At 43.5% G+C, this 21,223-nt stretch overlaps 2 protein-coding genes across 2 annotated transcripts; one reads left to right on the top strand and one right to left on the bottom strand.

Annotated features, from left to right (window-relative positions):
- Nucleotides 1–403: 403 nt before the first annotated feature.
- brap (BRCA1 associated protein) lies at nt 404–13,257 on the bottom strand. The gene is made up of 12 exons (XM_062527654.1): nt 12,893–13,257; nt 12,155–12,313; nt 11,569–11,782; nt 9,047–9,236; nt 8,315–8,428; nt 7,298–7,446; nt 5,924–5,999; nt 4,951–5,089; nt 4,369–4,478; nt 3,487–3,576; nt 2,972–3,075; nt 404–2,082 (listed from the first exon to the last, which is right to left on the bottom strand). The coding sequence occupies exons 1-12, from the start codon at nt 12,969–12,971 to the stop codon at nt 1,680–1,682; spliced, it is 1,827 nt and encodes a 608-aa protein (XP_062383638.1). The 5' UTR covers nt 12,972–13,257; the 3' UTR covers nt 404–1,679.
- A 2,283-nt stretch (nt 13,258–15,540) lies between these two features.
- tor4aa (torsin family 4, member Aa) lies at nt 15,541–20,262 on the top strand. Its single transcript, XM_062528261.1, has 2 exons — nt 15,541–15,726; nt 18,646–20,262. Exon 2 carries the CDS (start codon nt 18,646–18,648, stop codon nt 19,882–19,884), a length of 1,239 nt encoding a protein of 412 aa, XP_062384245.1. The 5' UTR covers nt 15,541–15,726; the 3' UTR covers nt 19,885–20,262.
- Nucleotides 20,263–21,223: the final 961 nt, after the last annotated feature.

The following is a 21,223-nucleotide window of genomic DNA, read 5'->3' as shown; positions in this document are numbered from 1 at the left end:
GTTTTGAGGTAAAGCTAACCCAGTCTGATCCATGTTGTAATCATTAACAAGTGGACTTACTGTATGATAAATGATAGTTTGTGTTTACAAACCTCTCAAAAAAGTAAAAGGTAAACCTCTCAAGCCCTTAACATTCTGGTGAGATTGTACATGTCTGTGCAGGAAAACACAGGAAACTTAAGTGGGAATTAAACATAATTAAAGCGCTCACAAAATCCTTCAGAACTAGTGCTACTTTCCAACAGAACTATTTGTATAAAAAAGAACAACTTTATGCTTACAGAAGAACTTGTACAGAAATGTTTTGGCTCTTAAAAAATGTATTAACTAAAATCTACTTGTGCTCCCCACAGAATAAATATAGCGTCACTTTAGCATAAAAAGACAAAATAAATGAAAAGAGTCGACTTAAATTAATTTAATAAGGTATAGGCACCTGGCAAAAAATACAAGTTTTTATCGGCAGGTTTTTTTTTTGTTGTTGTTTGTTTGGTTTAACACGCCTCCTGTGGGAATCTGCACAGAGCCGTCCACAAACCTCACAACCTGTGCAGTGGGGCAATAACGAACCTGGACACTGGCCAGCACACTACCTGCCTGGCACGGCTCTCTTCCTGCGGATCTATCTTGCCATGCGATCTGACTTGAGAACACTCTGAAGTGTGATCGAGAAGGAAATCCTGTCCTAAGATAAGTGTGTTTCACACAGTGCGGTGGCCCAACGTTACACCCTTTCTTGACTATCGATCAATAGATATGTCTTTGTAATCGCAGTGCACAGTGTAAGCTCTTGGACAAGGTTTGAGAAAAGCATTCCAGTTCCTCGGTCCTGTTGTTACAGTTCAGGCGTGTTCTCAGGTGACGGAGCGCAACACGACTACAGGCTACATGGACCACACACACACACACAGAAATAAACGACACCTAAAGGGTTTTGCCCTCACCTCTGGTGAGTCAGCTATTGGCAAGTGCCTACTGGAAACCGCATTTGAGCCGAGAGAGAGAGAGAGAGAGAGAGAGAGAGAGAGAGAGAGAGAGAGAGAGAGAGAGAGAGAGAGAGAGAGAGAGAGAGAGAGAGAGAGAGAGAGAGAGAGAGAGAGAGAGAGAGAGAGAGAGAGACACACACAACATGTGTCAACGACGCCACAGAACACAAAAAAAGGGGAGATGGCAAAATTACAAACATGGCTGAATTGCACTCCAGTTATGCAAGTGTTTTTTTTTAACTCAGAGTGTATGTGTGTGTGTGTGTGTGTGTGTGTGTGTGTGTGTATTTTGTGTTTTTTGTGCAAGTGTGCATCCCAGCTCTGACACCACACTTCCGAGTGTGATGACAGCTCTGCTTTAAAGGCAAGAGCAACACGAATGAGTCCAGTGTTAGAGGCCTCCCCTCTGTCCCTTACCACTTTCAGCCCTATGTTGTGTAGTATCATCTTTAGTGTGTGTGTGTGTGTGTTTGCATATGTGTGCGAACAAACAGGGCTGAGCAGCATAACGGAAGCCTCGAATAACAAAATGTGCAAGGGGCTGACGGTTGTTGTGCTGTCATGGCAAACGAGGGAGGGAGGGAGGGAGGGAGGAAGGGGGGTGCACTGGCATGTGTGATTGGAACTAAAGCTTCCCCCCCCTCACTGGCTCAGGGAGACTCGCCCAGCTCCCCTGCTCCTCTCCTCGGTCCTCTACTTCCCCCTTTTGGAGCGGCCCTTCCTGCCGCCCAGCTTGCCCCCTCCTCCCCCGAGGGCCGAGGAGCCGCCGCCGCCGGACGAGGACTGTCCGGCGGCGGTGGCCTGGCCCGGCCCGGCGGCGATGTTGATCTGTCCCTCCTGGATCTCCTGGCGCGCGTCGGCCGGCATGCGGTCGATCTGCTGCTGCGTCTCCAGGTAGAACATGAGGTCGCGCAGCTGCTCCTGGAGCTCGGCGATGGCGGCGTCCTTGCGCTGCAGGGCCTCGCGCTCCCGCCGCTCCTCCTCCTGCAGCTGCGTCTGCAGCTCCGTCTGGTTGGCGCGCAGGCAGCGGTTCATCTCCTGCTCCTCGCGCAGCTCCTGCGTCAGCTTGGTGATGCGCGTGTTCAACTGGGTGCACCTGGAGGGAGGGCGGGAGGGAGGGAGAGAGAGAGAGAGAGAGAGAGAGAAAGAGGAGAGAGAGAGAGAGAGGAGAGAGAGAGAGAGAGATAGAAACATAGAAAGAGAGAGCAATTCAGAATCAGCTTTATTGGCCAGGTTCGCGTGAACAAACAACGAATTTGACTCCGGTTAATCTTTGCTCTCAAGTACAACACTCAACAATAATATAAAAAAACAGTAAGAATAGATTAAGGGCAGTAAGGCTATGTATAAGAATAAGAATAAATACAGTATGTACATTTAAAAATAAATAGATGCTATGGGTGGGTTAGAGTAATGCAATTGTCCCTGTCAAGGTCGCCATGGTCGTGGACACCCCAACAGGCACAGGCAAGACACAGGATGTAATATACAATTGAGGGTGGGAATAGCGCTGTATCAGTACAGACTGAAAATCAGTATCAAACAGCATCAAAAACGTACAAAGAATGAGAGGACACATAAGAGGAAGGGAGAGACGATAAATGGAGTAGAGAAGAAGTGGAAGTGATCATGAAGACTAAATATAGAAGTGAAAATAACAACTTCATACATTTCTAGTAGCGAGCGACAAATACAGCCTGCAGTGGCCGAATGCGAAAGAGAAAGATGCGTCCGTACAATATTCACTTTTTCACAGAGAAGGAGGGAAACCACCGCAATTCAATGAGAACACAATTTTGACCACTTCCTGACAGGGTGACGCCTTCTTTGTTACCAATCGTCATTTCATGATAACTCTTGAAATGATGGACAGCCCAGTCTGGTTTCCCATTAGTCTAAGTTAGTGATGTTGAGAAATCATGTCTGTTATACTATTTTATTCATTACTAAGTACACTAAAAAATAAAGTAGTGTAGTGTACTTACTTCTTCTCCATAGACTGTTTCTCTTTGGTTAATTCGCTCAGCTTGAGCTCCAGATTGTCACACTTCTCGATGGTCTCCTTGAATTTGGCTTTCATGTTATTAATCTGCAGACACAGACAGGTGTATGAGAACATGTGTTTGTAGAAACTTTAAAACTTTAACTGAAATGTATTGAAAATGTTTTGCCGGACGTTATGCTCAAAATAAGCTGAATTATCTGCCACAGAGCAGGAAACTGACAACAAAACTTCAAGCGAGAACAGAAAAGGCAGTGCAACTATAGGCCACCCTTATCCTAAGTAACCTTATGCTCCCTGTCTTCTAATATGATTATAACCGTAACTGCTAGCAGAGGCAGTCAGCTGACCTCACATACTGCCACTAAGTGGTCACATGTTGAACCCTATATGTCTGGCACAACGAGGAAGTCATGCCGTAATAGAAACGAATGGCTATAGTGGCATGTGTGAGAACTGGAGGACCGGAAAGAAAAGCCTTCATGTCAAAACAGCCACCTCCTCCGCAGTGTCTTTTTCCAGATGGACGATCTTGTTTTCCCAGTAAATGCGCTGTGACTCCAGTTGGCTGGTCAGTAGGTAGGAGTACTGTGGGAAGAAATCATGCATGCTTATTTAATTCTTTTCAGTTCTGTCCTTTTCAGAGGACACCAATTAAGAACCTCGTAGCCATGGTTGCATAGCTGCAGTACCAAGGCTCATGTACACTGACAAATACAGTCGTAGGTGCTGTAGCATGACTAGTAATAACGGCTGCAAAACCGTAACTAGTTCTACTCTGTCATAACAGTAGTATTACTAATAGTTATGATGTTAAAGCAACACTAAAGAGTTTGTGCTCATGTTAATGTTTCCAAAATCATTTCAGCGGTTCATCAACTTGTAACAGGGTGAACAGCACTTCTGCTTTCACTTTGCGGCCTTCTATCGACTGTAATCGCACTATGTAACAGATCGGCTAGCGTATCTGTAGTTTGATGAAATGAGACATAAGGAACTACAAATTTGACTTGCTTCGATGTCGCAAAACATCATACTTTCATAAAGTCCATGGACATCGTTATCTGCTGGATAAACAATAGCATGCGTGCAACAGCGGAAAAGTGCTTTAGGGGGTGTTCACACTAGGAGTTGTGCGGGCGGATGTTTTACATTGTATTACTGTTGCTTTAACATTTTATTAATTGTACACAGCGACGAGATCACTGCAGGCACTGTAAACATATCCACAGCTGCAGCAAACCTGCGGTACATCGTGTGAAAGCACACACCATCAATCTGCACCCACAGCAGTTGAGGAACCAATGTGCATGCACTTGTAACACGTGTGGTAGAAGAATAAGTACACTTCCTGTGTACACTATGGCGCACCAACAATACCTCTAACTGTAGAGCATCGATTTTCTCGTCCTGGCACGTGTCTCCTTCGCATTCGTACTGCACCATCTTCCCGTCCGTCTTACTGGCCACGAGACGATGGACGTAATTGTCTGGCCCGGGCAGAAAAAACGAGGCAGCATCAGCAACAGAGCAAGGTCCACGCACAGGTCAGTTATTACACAAGAAGTGGCAGTCAAGAGGACCACAGCTGAATGGGTTAGTCTAACTGGCCGACCCACCCAGCTATAATGTACACTAATGGATCTGTCTTCTACAGAAGTAGAAACTGAATCTCTCTCTCTCTCTCTCTCTCTCTCTCTCTCTCTCTCTCTCTCTCTCTCTCTCTCTCTCTCTCTCTCTCTCTCTCTCTCTCTCTCTCTCTCTCTCTCTCTCTCTCTCTCTCTCTCTCTCTCTCTCTCTCTCTCTCTCTCTCTCTCTCTCTCTCTCTCTCTCTCTCTCTCTCTCTCTCTCTCTCTCTCTCTCTCTCATAGATGCAATGACCTCCATCAGCTATTTTCACTTTCAGCCTGGTTCAGTTCAAGCGGCAGGTGGAGGTTTTGACCTCGAGCAGTGGTTTTGTACCTCCGGCGTAGTCCCAGACACGGTGGTTAGTCAGTTGCATGGCGTAGGTGTGCTGCGTCTCCTCAAAGTGCTTGTAGGCATGGCGACTGACGTACCGGCCACACCCAATATGCCCGCAGATCAGACAGATCCATAAATTCTGTTTTTGGTGGGGGGGGGGGGGGGGCAAAGGGGAGAGAAAGAGAGAGAGGGAACATTATAAGAAAACTAAGACTATACTTGATGAATGTGCTGAAACGTGATAACACTGACACTGGATACCCATGACTTCCTGCTTGTCAGCTATCAATATTTCAAATACAGAATAAAAGTGTAAATGTAAAGTAAATGTCTCGTGGTACAGTCCAGGCTTAACATTATACACCTTATTCAGATAGTTTATAATATTACAGACAGTATTATAGAGTATTGTACTGTGTTCCCTGATGGTACAATAGTATATATTCAACTTTGATTCATAAAAAAACAACTCAATTGCAATTTTACAAGTCCAATTAAAACCTTATATTTAGGCTGGGTATTGAAATGGTCTTTTTTAGTGGCTATTTTCAAGTTCAAGATTTTCATATGAAGGAGGGCACAACCATGCCTCATGTTCATGATAGCTCTTTGGTTGTGCACAACCTCTCCTAATTCATCAAAACCAAGACAAAAAATATTTCCATTCTGTCACCATTAAGAAGCATAATGTTCTATTCATCAAGGTTTAATGCTCACTGCTTTCCAAATCCCTTTGAGCGGTTCTTTGACAAACATCTTTTTAACCACTGCCAATTATGCGGAGCCTGTTTACCACAACAAAGGGGATTCTGTGCGGAAAAAGTTCCACACAAAGCCCTTGGTTTGGGAATACCCAGTGAAGAACCTTCTCTAATTACATGTAGGACCTCTCCTTGATGATTCGGTGTGCTGTGTGACCTGACTTTGCCCTCACGCTGCTGAGATGAACTGAGGTGAACTGATGAACTGTTACCTCCTGCACGCCGCACTCAAAGCACTTGTTCTCCTCCACGGGCTCCGGCGTCTGGCAGTATCTGCAGACAGGACACCTAAAAAGAGCAGCAGCAAAAACACCAGAGGCTCTTAGTCTTAAATACCAGACAAACAGCACGCTACTGCAAACTAGGGGCCGCCATTTAAATGCAGGGCAAAGTGCAAAGTCAGTCTATGAGCAAAGTTCTTGTGCATGATACTAACAACATCGTGTGGCATGAGATCCGCTTTTAGCTGACCAGCTAACGTTCGTGCATTGGGATGTTTCTCGTGGTAATGTATTTGCAAATAGATTTTGCATACTTGTTAAGCAAGCTTTAGTTACACTACAATTTGTCCAGCATTTAAATTAGGGTCCTCAGTGTTCACATTGTGGTTACAGGCTGAGAACAATACCAATGGAAAACGCTGTTCACCTGTGCTATGAAAACATTCACCAACACAATGGTACAAAGGCATTTCAGTGACTCCAACGTAAACACATGTTTTACTGGAATCCAAAAGAAGCACCCAGCCCTTTCAGTAAGGTCACCCACGAGAGAAACCACAGATTCACACCTCTGAATGTTTCTATATGTGTACATATTTGAGTGAGCACTATCTGTCTATCTATCTGTCTATCTGTCTGTCGGTGTGTGTGTGTGTGTGTGTGTGTGTGTGGGAGAGAGAGACAGACAGAGAGTGTGTGTCAACGGCAGGTCAGGTGTAATTGAGCAGAAAGGGAAGTGTGTTCATGCCCCATTGGTATGAAAGGAACACTGGGGTGGTTGACGACCATGCCGTAATGCACCTACGTGGGCATCATGGAAATCCCCCACCCACACTAACAGCATTTTCAGCCTCTAATTGACCACAACAATTTACTGTACACAGTCACACCATAGACTGTATATATAGAACATACAGTCTATGAGTCACAACACATCTGAGGCAGCACGTCAGATGTCACTATGCCATCATGTGCAGTAATTACCACATATGCAGTAGAGTAGATCACCGGATGGCATCATTTTGTTGCCGCTGCTACATGCTACAACAAGTTAGCAGATGCTAAATGTAGACAGAGCTGAGTGATGGCAACCATGATAAAATAGATCACTAACAGTAGCTATGTAGCCAACTCTAATGTAAATGATTTGTTCCATTTACACCCTCTTTTTTTATCATTAAGCATCACTTTTCCGAGAAAACATAACAAAAAGAGAAGCAAATAAACTAATGTAAATGCAGCGCAAGCCTCTTCAAATTTGAGTCACCACAAGCAGAGACAGAAAGGAGAAAGAAAGAGAGCGAGACAGAGATAGAGACAAAGTGACAGAGAGATAGAGAGAGAGATTTCGATGGGGCTACTCACGAGGCATCCTCCCAGCGCTGCAGGCACTGGCTGTGGAAGCTGTGGTTGCACAGGGTGGTGAGGACTCCGTTGACCGACTCGTCCATCCGCTCCAGGCAGACCGTGCACTTAGGCAGCTCCGTGAGATCCATCACCGGCAGACTGGCCCCCTGCGGATGACGCAGCCAGAATGGAGACGGCAGGCCGAGTGAACCCATTTGCACGAATCAATTCCACGTTCAAGTTAAAGTCGGCCGCCATTCAGCAGGCGCTTTTAGCCAAAGCAACACGGACACGGATCGCAAAAGGGCGGGTGCGGGAATTGGACCTGGATTGCCCAATTGTCAGGAGATGTTGTTACCGCTGCTCCACCACGCCCATGTGTGGACTTATGTTGACTGTACATAAGTGTACTTGACTGTAAAATGTCCAAACATGGGCACAACTAACTGGCATGATGTGACCATTGTTTGGATAAAAGCTCAAATGTAATAAATTATTTATCATAACTGCCTTCTTGAAGTACAAATAAAGCAGCATATCAATGCAAGCAGGGATGTAGTGGTAAAATAAGAGGTGGGTAAACTATGAATTCTGTGATCTCGGTGAGGTGGACTGCGCCATACGGTATCAGATTTATTTAAAAAACATTCAGAACGTGTTTAATGATGGTGGGTATGTGGTATTAAATGGTTCCTAGAGTGCTGATGAGTGCACATATTGTGAATGTGGGTAATACAGTGTGATTTTTGAATGTTAAAAGTTGCAATTGGGGAGTAACCTCTTTTGAGAGGTGGATAAACTGTGTTTATCCCTACATCCCATCCACTACATCCCTGATTGTAAGGTATTAAAGATAAAGTCTGACCAAATAAACCATGAATGAGATTCAAATCCTCAGTGTGGGAAATGTATACCAAAATAGTTTACATGACCGCTACAATGGTTTTAGAGCTCGACATTTAAGTGAGGAATTTGAAAAACGCCCTTCTGACAACTGTAAAGATCAAACAGCGGTTGTGAAAGTTTCCCCCGCACCTCCTCCGATTTGATGACCTCAGCTCGCTCCACATAGACGAGTTGACACACCGCCTCCTCAATGGAGTTGAACTGGCGGCCATTGCAGGCGGTGTAGAAACTGTCTGCATCAGCCTGGGAAAAGCAAACACAGTCGTCAGGACTGGACCCCAGCCCACTCAGTATTGTGTTCTTCAAGCAGCAACAAGTTCATAACATCGATGACATATTGATAGCAACAAGTTCATAACATCGATGACATATTGATAACTTGCCTTCAGCTGAACTCAGCTCAACTCAACATTGTGTTCTTCAAGCAGCAACAAGTTCATAACGGCGATGACATTGATAACTTGCCTTCAGCTCAACTCAGCTCAACTCAACTCACAGACAAGGGTTTTGCAACACGTGGTTCTATGCTTATTCATCTGACTGAGTTGCTCTCTGTGCCCAGGTCATGGAAAGTGTACGTAAATGGAAATGCAAATGTATTATCATGTAGTAGATAGATAAATAGATGACAGATGACACCCATGCACATACTCTGTGTACTCACACATACTCTGAATCGAACAGGTGTCAAAACAATGCTGAAATGCAAATGTTAAATCCTAGGTAAATGTTTGCTCTTACTGCTCTACTGAATTCCAAACAACTAGAAACAACTCTCGTGTTGTGTTGTAGACTTTTACCGTCACAGGGAGTGTACGGTGTTAGTGGGGCGGTGGCTGTTGCGAATGACTATGAGCTCACCTGCGCTCTGAACTTGACCAGCACCATGTACTGGTTGGGCGTGGAGTCGCGGATGATCTTCATGTGCTCCATGACGTCGTTGAAGGGCGCCACGAAGCGCATGAGGTCGTGGCTGGTCATGGTGGCCGGCACCGTCAGAATGCACAGCATGGCGCTCCTCCGCACGTCCTCGGTCAGGGAGGTCATCTTACTGTGGCGTACACACACACACACACACACACACACACACACACACACACACACACACACACACACACACACACACACACACACACACACACACACACACACACACACACACACACACACACACACACACACACACACACACACACACACACACACACACACACACACACACACACACACACACACACGGTAAGTATGGTAAGGAGTAAGTGAATGACTCATGAGGAATGCATGATAAGGAAACAATGATAATCCGGGCTACTGGAGATTGATGCATTGAGGTGCATTGTATGACTCTGCAGTCGGAATAACAGGCTGAAAGCCTGTCATTAGGCTCACTGCTGCATGCAAGACTGGTGGATCAACGGTAACGTCACCACCTCAATCGATTGATTGGTTCAATTCCCAAACAGGCAACCTTACAAGTTTGTGTTGGTTAAGATAAAAAAAAAAAAAAAAAACAGCCAATGTTAACTTAAAATTGTTTACTTAAATTACTGTCTACAGATAAATGTGTTAATGTTCAAGCTAAAGGGAGTATTTCTGGATTCTGCAGATGAAGAAAGGCCCTTCCCAGGTGTTAACACTGATTTACTACCTAACACAGGAAGGATAACTGGTCACCACATCACTACACTACTTTGGACTTCAAACGTTGAATAAGCAAACAACAATTACGACTGCAAGGTCCCAAACTGAAACAAGCAATATGCTGACGGTCCCAAATTTAACAACAAACATATAGCCATAACTGAAAACAGCTGTCAGGCTTATGTCATTCTGATCTGTAAAAAATGTCATATGCAGCCATGCCTAAGTTCCGCTCACTACACATGTATTAAAGGTTAATTATCATAATATCATATTCAGTATTCATTAATGAATACTTAGCTGTACTGATGTTACTCCATCATCCTATTTTTAAAGCTGGCATGAATACCTGCAGGCATGAAATTGGGCAACAGGTTTTCTATACAAATAGCATGTTTGAACAGGCATTGCCCTAGTCTAAGCAAATTCCAATCTTCATGATTGACCGTCTTGCCTTGGTCCCCTTGGTATCCATGTTGCAAAACTCATTTCTGGACTCACCATTAGTTACTGTACTCAGAAGTGACATGAAGCATACCAACACGTGACAGACTATCCCATGAATTTACTACAATGTGTTGCTGTGGCACAGTTTCTATGTCATGAGATACAGTCAGAAGAAGTGGTTTGCCAGCACTACTTGCCAGGGCTTCCGTCGTCCACCATACTAGCATGTTTCCTATATACCCATGACCTTTACATGGGGTCAAAGGTCATGCAGAAGAAAGAAAGAAGGAAAAACACCTGGAGTCTGATCAGAGCTTTCAGATCTAGACCTGTTTGCAAAATGCCATTTCAATATATACATTTGGTTTGAAACATGATTCCAATCAGCATGTTCATATGCTCATGAACCACATTCATACTAAAAGCTACATAGATCCATTTTTGTTCCATACCTAATTGCATATTCACATTCACTTTTCAGATCTAAAGAGCACCACCCCTGCTAAAATCAGATTCACTTCTGCTACCATCAACCAATTCTACAGACCAAGGCTGTGTCTGAAACTTAAGTACACACGCTGGGCAGTGTGCATTTTCCGGAAGTTACGTCAGAATAGACTGTCCGAAAGTCAAGCGCTCTCACTAGATGGGTACTTTGTTTGGCGTGATTTCCAAGCGTGCATCGATGCATCTTTTTTGGCCTCAGATATCCCATAATCCATTGCGCAGCGCAGGTCAAGCTCCACACGTCATGCAAATCGTCAACACACCCCCCTCCCCGAGTCAGGTGACGCCATCTAGTTTGTGCTGTCCAAATGTAGGTAGGGACGCATACTGAGGAGCAAGCTAACTGAGACGCTACTGGAAAGAACGGTACTATCCAGCGTGCGCCTTTGACTTTTGGACACGGCCCAAGTCTACAAACTAACTATGCTAAATCACATCAAGGAGGAGACCTCCAATCCAAGAACTCAAGTCACTCAACTTGTCCAAAGAGCATTGGGTTTGTATTCTGACAAGAGGCTCAACCACACATCTTCAAGGTGCTGTCAGTGATAGCACATTATATTTTAACCAAAGACCAAACAAAACCCAAGAGGTAGCTCACATACAGGGTTTCTTTTTTTTATTTGAGGGAAAGGCTGCCCTCACGTTGTTTGTTTTCAAATGTCGGAGCCTGTCCTAATTAAGGCCTACCCACGGAATGGGCTGAATGTGAAAAAAATTACTAGCTTGAGATCACATGCAATCGTTTACTGCACCTTTACCTGACTGAGAGACCAGTGGAGACTCACTTGGTTTTGTAGAGGTGCATTATGCCATGGACGATCTCCACGGAGGGGTTACCACTGAAGAAGGAGATCTGGTCGGGCAGCTGCTTGGAGGGCGACTCAGGGGCAGTGCCCCCTTCTGTGCCCTCTTTCACACTCCGGCTTGATGGCCGGTCCTCAGTTGCCTTGGAAACCTGATCATTCTCACTGGAACCACCAGACTCATCTCCACCTTTATCTGCATTTTCATTCATCAGGATTCACAGGAAAGAGGGAGGTGACAAAGGGTAAATACAAAAACGTTTGCACACTAACTAGTCACTGTCAGCCTACATTTCTTGACTCAACAAACGGATAGTCAAATGCAATATTGATATTTGCAGAAGGTTAACAAAGCTCAAGAATTACAAACACAGTGAAACTTAAAGGCCTCCACGCAACCTTTTCAACTTAATAAAACAATTTAGTGGTTATTAAACCAAAGATCCTTCATTACAGACTCCGCTTTAACCCTCTCTGATTAAACTACTGGTAGTCGGTCAGTTCTAGCCCAATACATTTGGATGGACTGGTATACATTTTGGGTGGGTAATGGAGAATTGTCACTAACCTGAGATGGACCCAATGGTCTCAATCACCATATCGCCCATAGCCCTACTTCCAATGTGCTGGTGCACCACTGCTGATCTCTCCAAATCAGTCTTCCCACTCAGCGAAGCCCTTGCAGTTCCCAGGGCCTTCTCTCTCATATCTTCCTCTGACATGTCAACTGAAAGAGGAGAGAAGAAGATTAGAAAGGTTAAAGGGTCACGGTGTTTACGGCGTTGTAGAACCTGAATCACCACAGATCAGCACCCATAAGTCCAAGCAGCAACCACAGGAATCCTCCCTTGGTCTGAAAAAAAAATACTTTTGTTCCGGTCATTGACATCAGCTGATGTCCCACAAAGCTATTGGCTGACCGACATCCATAGGTACGTTCCAGAAAGGTGAAGAGGCCTTCCTCCACAATATACTGCAAATGTTTTCTCATCTTTTAAATACAGGTAATGTTGAGTTGGCCTACGTGTGACTGGCGTTTCACCTGTATGTCAGAGAGTATGACGTAATGTTACCCATCAGCAAACAATTTCTGCTGCGTGAAGACATGCTTTCAACGTCTACACAATGACTTACTAAGGCCTTTGGACATTCAAGCCCAAATAAGACGCATTATCAGTTTATAAAACGTTGGACAATGCTACCGTTACGCAGCATGGTTAGCCATGATAGCTAATTTAACCCATACACTTACATAACATCAGAATGCAACAGCGTCTATCGAGTTGTTATCTCTGGTCATACTCACCAGCACAATACTGGAAACCTTGTGGGAGAGGGGACTGATCCGCTAACTCCAAACGGATAACGACAAGTGAGACACTCATGTGTCAGCCAAATACAAAGTGGTGTTCAACAAAACAAAACAAATGTCTGAAACAAGTTAGCTGGTTAGCTAACGTAGGCTACCAAGGCAGCCGACCTAAGGTGACTGCAAACTACAATACGACTGATCAACTTAATCTAACGCTTATATAAGCCGTTTCTTATTGAATTACACATATTATACTAAAATAGCCACGGATGTATTATTCCTGTGTTTTTTCTTTTCCAACTGTAACATGTCTGGCAATCTATCTATCACAGGAACAACACTTGCAACAACAGTAAGAGTCCACCGGTATTTCCGGCTATATGTCCTTCATAATAAAAGTGTTGATAACAGTTACTTCTAATGTAACTAAGCCTCTAAAGCAGGTGCACTGCATGTGATTAAAAAAAAAAAAAAAAAAGAAGAAGAATAGATTAGGCTACCACTGTGTTTTTTTCTTCTTTATTTATACATTTTTTATAACGACATTTTGTCTAACAATGTTGCATGTCTAATGGATTACTAGACCAACTTGACCCTCATATATTTACCTTTTCTCTATCCTGAAGCCTAATGACATTTAATTTAATTTTGCCATATAGGCGGCCTATACATGAACATTCTTGGTATTATACAGTTTAATGCAGATTGCCTTTTATACTGACAATCAACCAACAGCTCGATTAAGAAGTAGGCTTATAGGCTAATGAAAGTGTATTGGTTGGTACCCCCAGTCTATTTGCATTTTCTGGGAGAGAGAAACAGGTCTGTCAACCACTGAAATGTCATTTGACCTTCCATTCATCTGATAGAAAGCTGGGTCATTCACCTGTTTTTGGGACATAGCCTACTGACGGTGCTGTAACAAAGAAGGGTGTGACCAATGGTCCCAAAATAGCCTGCACAGATCTGGATTAAGCGTCAAATGTATTTGTGATAAGTTTGTGTGGGTTGCACCTTCATCATGTATGTTATTCACTTGTTTGAGGAATTTGTTTCGAAATCCCTATTCAAAAATATAGTTACCACAGCTGTAGCCTAAATCATTTTGAGCACTATTTTCAATGAAAACAGTGCACCACAGAGATCACAAAAAGAGAGTGCTGAATATGACAGAGCCACTCATGTAATTGCATACACATCACAGTCTGAGAGTGTAATACCACCAGCTCAATTACATGAATCCAGTTCTTCATGTTATAAAGTGTTATGGTTATTGTAATAACATGATGTATTTTTGTGGTAAAGACATATTGGTGCAATGGTTAAGAGTAGGTATGAGAATGATTTGAGTTGATGTAACTGATCATTGAAATAATAAAACGTGTACACTAGCACACTGTTATGACCTAAACCACAAGCAGTTAAAAGTATAGTACCCTTATATATCCTACCTCTACAAAATCCCAGCCACACAAACATGGTTGACCTAGAGAAATGAGTGTGGACCTTGAAACACTCTTAAAGCAACATATTGCAGTTCTTTTAACTTATACCAATGGTGCAGTCTAGTAGCTGTAGTGGGTATAGGCCTACTGTGATCAACCCCAAATGTTAATACTTATTGCCTATTTCAATACTGAGATGGCGATGCTTTTTAAGTGGGTTTACTGCGTAGTCCTGCGTATCATAGGCTAGACTACACCACTGACTTATACTTATATACTCAAACTCAAAACTGTGATGCTAAATTGACTTATTATGAAGAATGACGACTATGACATTGGCAGTGCACACCCGGAATGCTACATATTGTACTATGTAAAATTGTTGATCGGATATCACCCTTTTTTAGGATGGTAGGCCTATGTCTTGTTTTTGTTTTTGAAGCTTCTTCCGCAAAATTGAGATTCAGAGATAATTTCTTAAAATGATAAGGACCTTACCTATAAGACCTAAGGACAATGTAATTGTAGGCTATGCTGCTTGCTTCCTTGTGTGTTCCTTTTTGATGTGCAAAATTTGCAGTTTCTTGCACTATTTTAAGCCTATCTGTTTGAGGTTTGTGAACAGATGAGGTGTCTCTTGAGTTAAACTGTGAAAATGTGTAATTTGGGCTTGAACCATCAGATCGGCCTAGATGCATTCCTCGTGTTAATGGGGGCAGAACATTTAAATATTTAACATGTTATTTACCATTTACAATAACCATAATTAATCTTTCTTTTGTAGGCCTACCATACAAATTTTGTTTGTGTTTAAGTCTACTGCTCCCTTTCAGATCTCTCTTTGTACAATTTCTGGTTCACTTCCTGTTTCACATGCTTTCAGCTTATTTGTAGCCTATGGGGTAAATGGAATAAAAATGACAAGCACAAACTACAACAGTTCTATGAATGCAACTGCCTTCAGATTATTTAAACAGACACTTGGTCAGGCAAAATCATGGCTGTCTCTTTCATTTGAAATCATGATTCATGCCCAAACATTAAACTCGAAAGACTTGCAGACTATGCCTAATGGACTTCTGTAGTTATTCTCAACGTTTCATGCAAATTGCCCACCTCTGGTCGTTTGGGAAGTGGAAGAGGAGGGAGGAGTCAATGGGTGACAGAAGCGATAGCTTCAAGGAAGCGGTCATTACATCGTCAGAATCAAACTGGCAGGCACAGGCTTCAGCGCGTCGGCACTCGGCAGCTATCTCACTCGGTTGGCGACTTTCGGCTGTTTCGTAAGAAGAGTCCCCTCACAGTTTTTCATGGACCAGGAGTAGGAACCAGGTGTGCATTGGGTTATAGTACCTGCACTTGAATTTAGCCTTGTCCACTGTGGTAAGTACACAAAACTCTTCTGCACTACACGCTTTTAGATTCTCCCTGACTTTAAAGCAAGCTTCCTAAAAATAACTGTTGAAGATGCACACACATAGGCTGCTATCTACAAATTACAATGGACTTCCCTGTCGGAAACGCACGTTTTCTTTTCCGATGTGGTTAATTTTAACAGATGGACAAACAGTCGGCTGTTGAATATGCACCAATGTGAAACATTTGACGTTGTTATTTTTGCGAGGTGTAGAACAGCCCATCGATCAGAAGTAAAAGGGCAGCTTTTAGCCCACTGCGAAGTTTTATTGTTCAAAGGGGTGTGCGCCTGTAAAAGAGAATATCGCTTCCAGGAAGGAAACTATATCTCTGAGGGAAGGAGAGTTTTTTAGGACTTAGAATGCGAGGAATGCTGAGTCGTGTCGCCTTTGCACAGAGCGGGGGGAAAAACGCCTTTCAAGTTCTATCACCTGAACACAAGCTTTCTAGTTGTTCTATCCCACATGCGTTTTTGTGAGTTTGAGATGATGTAGGATACTTCTGTTTCTTTTTATTCTAATTTTAAGGACATTGTCAGATTTCAAATAGAAGTAGCCTAGACACTTTTTGCCTTGCTACCAGTCTAATATCGTTCCTGCATAATTCAATAACCGTTTTCAATTTCAAGAAGACCCCTGAAAGTATTTGCAAGTTGGCAGACTCAACAGGAAATAATTGAATGGTGATGTCATCATGATGGGCCAGGACCACTCTATATAGCTTGTGCTGATTTTTCCACACATGTGAAACAGGTCTCAATGTGCAAAAAAATGGTAAAGTCAATCAGATTTGGTAGAAAAACTGATCGGATTTAGAATCGTAGGTGGATTTCGGATTTGGCCCTTAGGGGCCATTCTGGATCAACTGAAGGTTGACATGCACATGCAGGCTGGAAGGCCTGGAGGACATTAATGTGGGTAACTGAGACAAACATGCCTGTATCATCATGGGTAGCATATGAGTCAGGTATGGCCTGAAGTGACATGACCGGGCAGGCAACCAATGCAGTGTGATCAGAGAAGGTTAGTTGGTCATCAATCAGTACTAGGGCAAGAGAGGGCAGTTGGTTTGGCTGGGAGGACCAGCAATTCGAAGGCAGCTGATAAGTCAAGCAGGATGAGGACCAAGCTGTCACTTTGGCTACCACCGCCACATCAAAAACCAGGAAATAAGGCAAAAAAAAAAGAGTTGATAGTGATACATTTGAAAAAATAATGAAAATCGAATTGAATCTTGACTTTAAAATCAAAAGAATTGAAATTGAATCGAGGATTTGGAGAATCGTGACACCCCTACTAAATAAAATGAACCGCTTAGCAGTATGAAATATGACCGCTGCTCAGTTCTGCTGTCTGCAAAAAAATCACACAGTCTCCATCTCCCACTCCATCCTCGACTCTTGCAACCTTTGTGTATGTAAATTAGCGTGTGTGTGTGCTTTTGTATGTGCTTCTCTCTCTATACCCACGTCTCTAGCTTTGTCCTCTGCTTTATCCATATGCACCCGTGTTTTATTCTCTCTGTTTATGTAACCTTCCTTGTCTGTTTGTTTGTTTGTATGTATAACATTGTAAAGTGGAGTGTCTATAGAAGCATTTGTGTGTGTGTGTGTGTGTGTGTGTGTGTGTGTGTGTGTGTTGGGGGGGGGGATAATGTAGGTTGTGTGTGTGCATGCAGGTTTGTTTGTGTGCGTGAGTGTGTGTGTGGGGGGGGTGTGTGCGTGCATGCGTAGGTAGGTGTGTGTGTGTGCATGCAGGTGTGTTTGTGTGTGTGTGGGTGTGCATGAATGTAGGTGTGTGTGTGTGCAGGCATGTGCATGCCTGCGTGCGTAGGTAGGTCGGTGTGTGTGTGGCTGGTTCCGTAGAATCCTCAAAAAGCTGAAGCAAATCCAAAACCGAATCTTGGGTTCGGTGCACTCTATTGGTTATACTACCTTTGTCAAGTCAAGTCAAGTCGAAGTGCAACACAAAGCGCTCCACACACAGACATCAAGACATAAATAGACAATAAACAAAAACAAAATGCTGGATGGAGTGATGTGATTCATTAGCATAGCCGTACGCAGACGTTTACTGTAGACAGGAACAAATGAACAATAACAATTACTCAAAGCGCCTCAAAGACAAACAAAAGCACTTAATACACAGGCAATGGTGGTGCTTTGCCTGGCATGCATGCAACATCAGTCCTGGAGTCCTTGAACAGTCCATAGGCTGCTAGATCAGAGAGCTTTCCGTCCGGTCGTTTGATCTGAGTGGCTTCTCCTAGCAGTCTTGTTTGCTAACATGCTAGCTGCTAGTCCTACGGCACACATCCTCATTCAGACGCTATCAAGGCAGACAGTTTTGGTAGCTCTTCAGTGACAGACTCAAACACTAGTATAATGGTTTTAATATATATATATATATATAAACTTTATTACAGGCTCAGGGCCCACATTGGACACATTACAATACACTCATCAACACAATAATAAATTAAAAAAAAAAAAAAAAAAAAAAAATACACATACAATAAAATACAATAAATACACAATTTAACATCAATATCACAATTACCTGTTTCTTTTGACTTAAAACATGAATTTGATTCATTTATGGTAAACCATTTAATTCTATTAGTTGTCAGCTCTTTTTTTCTATCCTTTCCCACATAATAAAATCCATATTTGTCGTCTTGACCCCCAGGGGCCAAATCCAAGGTGCCCATGGTTTTAAATCTGATAAAATCGTCTTTGTGAGTTTCTCTACCAAATTTGATGCTTTTATTTTAAAATGATTAATTGTTATGAAAATGTTAGCTTATCCGCTCCACTAATGGGAATTGTTTGTTTAACATTGTTGCCTCCCAATAAATCAATGTTTCATTTTCTGATACTCTTTTTAGATGGGAGATCAAGATCTAACAGAGGAGAGTGGGTCAGAGGAACAGGAAGACCAGAACATCCAAGAAAATGGCTTTCACACATTTTCTCAGCTGTCGGCGAGTGTGCAAGCTGTTGTGCGCATTCGCCAAAAATACCAAGCCCTTAAAAAGAGGCGTTTGGAAATGGCTGGATCACAGCCCACCTTCTCCTCTCCACGCACGAGCCCAAAGATTTTCACCTTTGATGCCCAGTCGGTCAACAGTCCACCACCTGTTGTTGCTCGCAAAAAGAAGAGGAGGAAACGAGGACGGGTTCTGTATCCCAGTGCTCGGTACCGTAAAGTTGTGCCCAAACATGAGCATAGCCGGGCCAAGAACTGCCTTTTCCTACTGTGCTTCATCCTGTTCCTTCAAGTCTACAATGCCATCGAGAACCTGGATGACCACGTGCTGAGGTATGACCTGGAGGGTCTAGAGAAGGTCCTGAAGAGGGAGGTATTTGGACAGCAAGAGGTGCGGGATAATCTTATGGAGCATTTGAAGGATTACTTGTCCACATACGTCCACAGCAAACCTCTGGTGTTGTCCTTGCACGGCCCGACTGGCGTTGGCAAGAGCCATTTGGGCCGCCTCCTGGCCCAGCATTTTCGCTACATGGTCGGGGAGCGGCTGGTCCTGCAGTACTTCGCCCTGCACCACTGCCCCTCGGCAGATGAGGTGGCGAGCTGCGCTCAGAGTCTGGCCACTCTCGTCTCCGACATGGTCACGCAGGCGGAGGACGAGGAGAAGATCCCCGTCTTCATCTTCGACGAGGTGGAGCACATGCCGCGGCCGCTGCTGGACAAGCTCCACGAGCTGATCCGCGCGCGCCACATGAACGAGTACCTCAACGCCATGTACATCCTCATCAGCAGCCACGGCCACGAGGAGATCGCCAAGTTTGTGCTGCACAACTCCTCCTCGAGCTTGGCCGGGGACGGCCGCGGCGGGCGCGTCAGCCGAGAGCTGGCGCCGCTGCTGCGGCAAGGCCTGGTGAAACGCCACCTGCTGTGGAAGGACGCCGAGATCTTACCGCTCACTCTCCTGGAGAAAAGCCACGTCGTTCAGTGCTTTGTGGACGAGATGTCCAGAGAGGGTTTCTACCCCGACCTTACACACATTGAACAACTAGCGGGAGAGATCTCCTACTATTCTGTCGGGGGTCGGGAGTTTTCTCGCACAGGGTGCAAGCAGGTGGTGGCAAAGGTCAATCTGCTGTGAGGGTGCTTTAAGTTGGGGAAATGTTAGGACGATTCCAAGAGCCCTGCACCGACAGAAGGCCCCTTGTGGAGCATAATAACCAACATAATAGTAAACGAGGGGCCCAATTTTATATTCTATCATAGGAGCCAAAATTTCTAGCAGCACCCTCATTGGAAGTTGAGTAGAATGTAGAAATGTATTTGGACAAAAACAAGCTCTGTTGTGTAAACATTATCTGCACTATACCACACCAGTCAACACCTAAGGAAGGAGAGAAGGAGGTAGGAAAACAGCGAAGGAAAAATCAGGGCAACCTCATTCATTGTGCTTTACTCTTGTTAATGTTTGTGTTTTATATTATTTTTAATAATAAAGAGCTGAATGATGTTCGTTGAAGAGTTGTGCGTTGTGTTTCACAAGCCCTAAAAATTAGGCCTTGAAATTGAAATATCAGCAATATGTATTATATATCATTATACATGTATTTCCAGAAAAGTTTTGGCACTGTGTAAAACATAAATGAAAACAATATGTGATAATTTGCAAGTCACGTAAACCCATGAATTGATTAATTCATTAAAAATAGTGCCAAGCCAACATATCAGTTGTTGAAACAGAAAATATAAGAATATATATTCATTCTGGGTTTGAAGCCAGGAACAGGGGTATGTTTGTCACTGTGTTGCGTTGCCTTTTTTGAGCAACAATCTCTAAACATTTAGGAAGTGATGAGACCAGTAACTTCTGTTTTGAGATCGAATAGGAATTCAGCTCTGCATTATTTTGAGGTCTTTTTGGTCATGTTTTCATTTCACATTGCTCCAAATGTGATGGGTCTTGATTGCAGGCAAGCCATTTGAGTGCCTGGACTGCTTTGTAGCTATGCTGTTGTAATGGGCTATGTGCAGAATGCAGTTTGGCAATGTCTCTGAAATATTCAAGGACTTCTCTGGAAAAGATGTTGTAGATCACTTTGCATTATAATAGCACCTTTCTGGATGTATAAGCTGCCTATGTCAGTGGCACTAATGTACCCCGATACCAACCTGATGCTGACTTTTGAGCATGGAGGATGCAAAGTCCAGGAGTTCAATTGGAATTTTTTGATTGGTCTAACCACAGGTCATTTTCCACTTTGCCTCAGGCCATCATAAATGAGCTTGGATACTAAAAAGATGGTGGCTCATCAGGATTATGTAAATATGGTTTCTTCTTTGCATGGTACAGTTGTAAACAACATTTGTTGATGTGTGTCAAACTGTTTTCGTTGTAACCATACAATGCTTATCAGAAGTTTTCCTGAGCCCATGCAATGATTTTCATTACAGAAACAGGTCTGTTTTAATGCATGCAGTGC

Source organism: Sardina pilchardus, chromosome 23 (assembly GCF_963854185.1).
Source record: "Sardina pilchardus chromosome 23, fSarPil1.1, whole genome shotgun sequence".
Taxonomy (NCBI): Eukaryota; Metazoa; Chordata; class Actinopteri; order Clupeiformes; family Clupeidae; genus Sardina; species Sardina pilchardus.
Note: the sequence above shows the minus strand (reverse complement) of the source record. Positions and strands in the feature narration are given on the sequence as shown.

What these genes read in the sequence shown, in the direction of transcription:
- brap (XM_062527654.1), bottom strand. Translation starts at nt 12,971, where the DNA reads ATGAGTGTCTCACTTGTCGTTATCCGTTTGGAGTTAGCGGATCAGTCC. An exon ending in ATGCACCTCTACAAAACCAA is followed by an intron (nt 9,237 to 11,568) that starts GTGAGTCTCCAC and finishes TGTACGCCACAG; the next exon opens with TAAGATGACCTCCCTGACCG. An exon ending in TGTCTGGGACTACGCCGGAG is followed by an intron (nt 4,479 to 4,950) that starts GTACAAAACCAC and finishes TGCCCGGGCCAG; the next exon opens with ACAATTACGTCCATCGTCTC.
- tor4aa (XM_062528261.1), top strand. Translation starts at nt 18,646, where the DNA reads ATGGGAGATCAAGATCTAACAGAGGAGAGTGGGTCAGAGGAACAGGAA.